The 6,000-nt window shown below is 36.8% G+C and overlaps 1 protein-coding gene across 1 annotated transcript; it reads left to right on the top strand.

Annotated features, from left to right (window-relative positions):
- On the top strand, positions 1-5,527 carry LOC132188351 (uncharacterized). The gene is made up of 4 exons (XM_059602774.1): positions 1-753; positions 1,096-1,243; positions 3,676-3,989; positions 4,917-5,527. Exons 1-4 carry the CDS (start codon positions 301-303, stop codon positions 5,319-5,321), a joined length of 1,320 nt encoding a protein of 439 aa, XP_059458757.1. The 5' UTR covers positions 1-300; the 3' UTR covers positions 5,322-5,527.
- The last annotated feature ends 473 nt before the right edge of the window (positions 5,528-6,000 follow it).

Here is a 6,000-nt window from a genome sequence, read left to right as displayed (position 1 = left end):
AAAAAAATTTCTCTCCCCAAAACCCTTAATGCATCTCTGCTCTCTCTCCCTTACCCCAACCTCAGCTTCCGGCGAAGCCACGACGGCCCACTGCACCAGAACGGAGACGCGCCCACCCGCCCACTATCACCAACAGTGCCGACGCCCACCATCGGGTGCTTCTTTCACCACGCTCCTCTCTCTCTCTCTCGCGAGACCCACTGAAAGACACCACCACCGGCGATATATCTGCGACTGAGGTTGCAGAAATCAAATTGGTGTCTTGTTGTTGTAGCTGAAAGTTTGGGTGATTCTCTTCCAATGAAGTCAGAACCAGAATACACCAAATCGCAAGTAACGGAGAACCTGGAGACCCCGATAAAGAAAAAGAAGAAAAAGCACCGAGCCCCACCAACACCACCGCCATTGCCACCGGTCCAAGGCAAAGCCAACGTGAAAGTCCTTCACGAGAACCCACAGAAAGCGCCGCCTTTTGTTGGTTACTTCTCCTCCGGTTATGACCCCCTCAAAGATTACGGCGGGAACAATTCTGAGGAAAGTCATGGTATTGGGTCACCTAGGGTTAGGGTTTATCGAAGCCAGAAGTGGCCCAGGAGGGTCCAGATGGTGGTGAGCCCATCTCCTTCTAGTGTGGATTTCGTTGGAACCAACTACTCTGGGGATGCCACGATTGGCCAGCGGTATAAGTACGCGCTTGGGGTGTTTGACAAGGAGAGCCAGAGCTTAAAGATTGTGCCTGTTGCCTGTGACAGGGTGAGTTTGCTGTTTCGTTGCTGAGAATGTGTGGAAATTTTGATTCTTTTATTGTTTAGTCACTGAGAAAGTGTGGCAAAGTTTACTTTTTTACTGATTGGTTGATATGGATGTGTGGGGAATTTTGTTATTGATAAAATGTGGAGAGTTTAGATATTGACTGTTTGATTGCTCATGAAATGTTGAAATTTTCTTGTGTATTGGTTGCTGAGAGAATTTATACATTAGCCAGTTGGTTGGCTGTGGTGGAGAATTTACTTATATATTTTCTTTACTGCTTAGTTATTTATTGCTGCTATGTAGTTCACATTAAAATGGAACTCTTAAATTTTGATTGTTCAGGTATTTAGACTAGAACCTAAAGTCAGAGGGTTAGATGTTGCTGATGAGGAACCTGAAAGCTCAGTGAAGGAAGAAATTGCACCACAGAAGGCTGACAAGATGCAAGCGCTTACTATTCGTTTTGGAACAAAGAAGTCAATAAAGGAGGTAAGCCAAGCCCCTCGCTCTCTCTAGCTTTCTAGTATAATGAAAAGTTCCTTTTATTAGTAGATGAATGATCATACATGGCAAGGTGGTTGACGGTTGGTGAATAACAATTAGTGTTTTTCAAATAGTAGTCTATTGGTTATATTAATTTTTCTTGGGTATGTCAAAGTTCTTATGATATACTAGCTTGATTAATGAGAAATGTAAGTCTCACGGCCAATATAGAAATTATTCTCAGTAGCCTTTGGACCTAATGTCACTTCGACCCTCCATAAGCATGGAGTGACAGATTAGGTTGCAAATTGAAATACCATCGGATGCATGAGTTAGTTAGCAATTATTATTTGTTTTAGAGAAAGAAACATGAGTCCCAGACATTATGAGGCTTATATGATTTGTTGAGGGGTTCAACATATGACAATCATTGTACCTGTAGAGACACTGTAAATTTTTTTGATTAATCGAAGCAATGGCCTGTGATATGTTTGCATTGTTGAATAAGATTAGTTTTATTCACCCGAAATGTGAGATGTATTTCTATCAATCGTGACTGTTTTTTTAAACCCTTTTTTTTTTGTTGGTAAGTTATATATGTATGTAGTGGGTCTTCAACCCACAACCTTACCTTCTACTCCATTTCATGTGGGCAGGAAGTGTTGTTTTAGTTAGAGCTCGTTAACATTTATCACATGGAGACCAATTAAATTCTGAAGGCAAAACCTAATTTTCGTAATAATGTTGCAATTTTTGGTCCTTTTGTTTGGATAATCTTAACCTTATATAAGTCTCAATTTTGATGTGCATACTAGTACAAGTACAACTAGTGAATGTAAGATTATGAATAAATAAAGAAATACTTGGATATAATTGGGCACTTCTACATTTGTCGACCTCTTTTTTGGGTAATGGATGTTACAAATGTTATCTTGATATGTTGAAGGTTGATGTCTGGTACTCTCTTGGGATTATGGTGTTGCCATAATTCTTTTTTGGTAAAAACGTTTGGGGCCTATTAAGTGAGTAGTTACAAGATAATGATTAACACCCATAAAAATATGACATTGCTGTTTTTCTTATCATTCGGCACAGAACTTTTTCTACTCATTATCTGCATGGTAGAGCGCATGTTTCAATGGATGCAAAACGATATAGCATGCAAGCCTCACATATTTGGTCTCTGAAATGTAAACATGCAGCATTGTGATTTTGATTGTGAAGCATTTGCTGGATTTACCTGCCCTCATCTCCTACAAGAAGTACAAAATAAATAAATAAATAAGAAAAAAGGAGTAGTAGGTAGAATAACCTCCTCTTAGATAGAGAGAGAGATTAGGGCCTCCTGGATCCTCATATCATTAGATGAATTCTATGCTTTCCTGTTTTTTTGGATTGTATCCATTGGCATTAAGGGAATGTTATTGTAATGCCCAAAATTCTCTAGATTACTTTTATATTGAATGGTTGCTGTTTTATAATTATGTAGGGTTTGAATGCCATTATCTTGATTTCTTTATTCCAAATTCGTAGGTTAGTGACTTAGTGGAGGGGTATAGTGGAGGATGATGAAAAACACTTAAGGAAAGTATTATAGTTATTATTAGTGATGTTTTATTATAGTAAAGTCTGAATAATGGTTCTTTACAGCACAAAGACCTGCAGTGGACTCCATAATGGACTAATACCTAACAAAGTTTGGCCAAATCTAGAGCAATAATATCACTAGAGTGAAAGCCTACTTCCTAGTGTTTTCAGCTGTCAATTTCTATATTCTGGATCTTAGTAGATATACATTCCAGCAGTGTTTATTACAGCCCATTTCTCTCTACGATTGCCTTCAAAGTCCAGCCCTCTCTTTCTCTCTTCTCTCTTCCTCTATCCTTTATTTCTTCAAGTTAAACCTAAAGTCTACAAGCCAAAAAATCATTGATATTCCTGCTGTACTAGAAGCTGCAATTTCTGTCCAGATTCTATGTATGTATTCATATAGTTGATTTTCTTACCAAATCTTAGAAAAGATTTCCTCCATCATGTTTTACTAATTTCCTATGTCTTCCTTATGATTCATTAACTTCCTTATGTCTTAAATACTTCAAAATCAATACAAGAAACTGATTTCTTGTATCAAACAGTTTGCTGTCCAAGAGAGCAGAACCTATCTCTTCATCTTTCGTTCATTGATAGGGCCTCTTATATGTTTGTGACATTTATCTTGTTTGTTGGATTCCTTCTAGTATTGAACTCATAATTTATTTTTACATTTTCTTCTGTTCTTTATTGGAAGCAAATTATTAGGAGACCTTGCCCTAAAGTTATGTAGAGGTTTTGAGCAGTGTACCCTAAGAATTTAAGAATTGGATAGAATACTTTGTCGGGCTGAGTCTTGGAAGCATTTGCACTTACAGTTGACTTTAACTTTATTGTCATATGGCAGGCCAAAAAAGAGGCACTCTTTGAACCAAGAAGATAATCCCAAAACTCAAGAGGTGCTGGGTGAGAGAATCAAAGAAGTAAAGATAAAAAAGGAGGCTCTTGAAAGTACTGGTGCCAATATCACCCGCAATGTTCCACCATATGATGCTTCTGCTACTTCTCCCCAGGAGGCTTACCCACTGGACAAGATCATCCTTACGGGAGAGTGGGGTTTCCTTGAAGATGTTTTTGAGCTTTCGGAAGTGGGAGCAAAAGTACCCCCCAACAGTTACCCAACCTTTGTCTGCAACAGAATCCATAAGTTGCAGGAGATTCAGGTATGGTATAAGAAAGTCTTAATAGTGCTTTTGCAAATAACTTAAATGGAAGAAGATCCACTTCTTATGGCCGTTAAATTAGTATTAGTTGATGCCATATATTGACTTTGAGTGCTATATATTTCCAAACCTAGGTTGTTTTCTCTTTTGTATGTTTTCGGAGAATGCCAATCGATTGTAGATGGTATTAGTATCCTATTATCATAACCTTTATGTTTGAAACATTCAAATAAATGAATTTAAGCCAAAAGTTTGTGGCATATGACAGCCAGACATCCCAAACATAACCATCGAATGCAAGCCTAACTTATAGGCCATCTGGTTCCTTTTACTTTGTGTTTGCAACTTAATTATATTTAAATACTTATTCACTTCTCCATAAATAAATTTAGGCGTGGATTATATTCAATACTTATTATTCATAAAAAAAAAAAAAAAAAAATTAAATACTTATCGGCCCTCCTGCTCTCACATCACAAATTTGTATCTTAGCTGTAGATGCATTTATTAATAGAGTTTAATGCCTATCGCAGGTTGGGTTTGCTTTTTGTACAAAGCACTGAAACATTAATATTTAATCATTAAGGATGCCAAATGTCTGAGGCTCTCATCTACTTTAGGTTGGGGAACAAGGGTGGATAATTATAAAGCATAATTTTATTTATCCTCCAAGCATGAGATTTGGCTCAAATGTGGTCTTGGCTCAAGACCAACTGGGTGCATGTGTAACTTACCAAGAAAAAGAAAGCAAACATGCTGTTCTCAAAAATAGAGATACTGAATTTTTGTGTCCTTCCCATTTGAGTTGAGTCCTACACTTGTAGTATCATTTTTGCTCGTCATTTTTTTTTTTCTCTTTTAAATTATTTTTTGGGTCAAAAGCTGCATTATTTACAATCTCATGATGTCATAATTAATTGTTTATAGGATGAGGCAGATAAGAGAACGCTTGCTTGCATATTCTCATACATTACTCACCTTATAAAGTACAAAGATCAGCATTCCATGGATGGTGTTTCCTCTGCAAAGGGCCACAGAATTCCAAACATTCTATCCCAGAAGTTCTCAACAATGTTCGCTCCAGAGTTTAAAAGGCTGTCAGCTGAGAAAAATGATCTTCTCATTAGTTATGTCTTGGTACTTACTCTATATGCTGATGAATTCCAAACCTACCCGTCTGATATCGCAAAGGATCTGAGAATGAGTTCAATAAAATTGAGAGTGCATTATGAGCATTTGGGTTGCAAGCCCTCCCGCCAGGGCAACTTGCTGTTATTTACCCTTCCTTTGCCCCTTCAATTTCCAGTAATAAGGCAGAAGAGGCGACGGTAGGAAGATGATTTGTCAACTATTTGTTCTTGTGATTGTTCTAGAGCAACTGGAAGAGTGTGGGTGGGGGTCTTCAGTAAAAGAAAATTTTGATTGTTTGTTATGAATTCAGGTTCTTTTGTTCGAGATACTTTCTTGTGGTATTGTTCTTCCAACTTAAAACATAGTTATATGCTTACATCTATTTGAATACAATCATAATTTGGCAATGATGTGGATTAGTTTGGCAAATTACTCGCTCATTTTTACATACCACTACTTAGTAATGTGAAGGATGAAATGAGAATCCAGTGCAAGAATGATTACATAGAATGATGAGTTGTGTATGAGTTTGTTTCTAATAAAACATTTTATTTAAAACAAAAGAACTTATATAAACTGGAAAATATATGTTGTTATTCTTTCTTTATCTTTATGTTACCATAATATCAACCAATATAAGCTTGTGATTATTGTTGGGAGTATGGACTTTCCAGTCTCTAGTCTTGGGGGTAAACTCCTTCAGGGAATTATAACATTACTCGAACATTGAGAATAGAAAATGAATGCATAAGCTATACTTGCCATTTCATTTCTTTTAGTAACAATGATGTTTTTTTTAAAGAAAAATTGTGAAAGAAACATTATAAGCAAAGGAATCACCATGTAGAAATTTAACATACTCAATGAGGAATCAATATAA

Source organism: Corylus avellana, chromosome ca7 (genome assembly GCF_901000735.1).
Source record: "Corylus avellana chromosome ca7, CavTom2PMs-1.0".
Taxonomy (NCBI): domain Eukaryota; kingdom Viridiplantae; phylum Streptophyta; class Magnoliopsida; order Fagales; family Betulaceae; genus Corylus; species Corylus avellana.
The sequence above is the reverse complement of the archived record's forward strand: the minus strand, read 5'-3'. Positions and strand labels throughout refer to the sequence as shown.

Bases quoted from the DNA above. Each gene is read 5' to 3' on its own strand.
- LOC132188351 (XM_059602774.1), top strand. From the start codon at position 301: ATGAAGTCAGAACCAGAATACACCAAATCGCAAGTAACGGAGAACCTG. The intron at 754-1,095 runs GTGAGTTTGCTG...TTGATTGTTCAG, and splicing joins TGCCTGTTGCCTGTGACAGG to GTATTTAGACTAGAACCTAA. The intron at 1,244-3,675 runs TAAGCCAAGCCC...CATATGGCAGGC, and splicing joins AAAGAAGTCAATAAAGGAGG to CAAAAAAGAGGCACTCTTTG.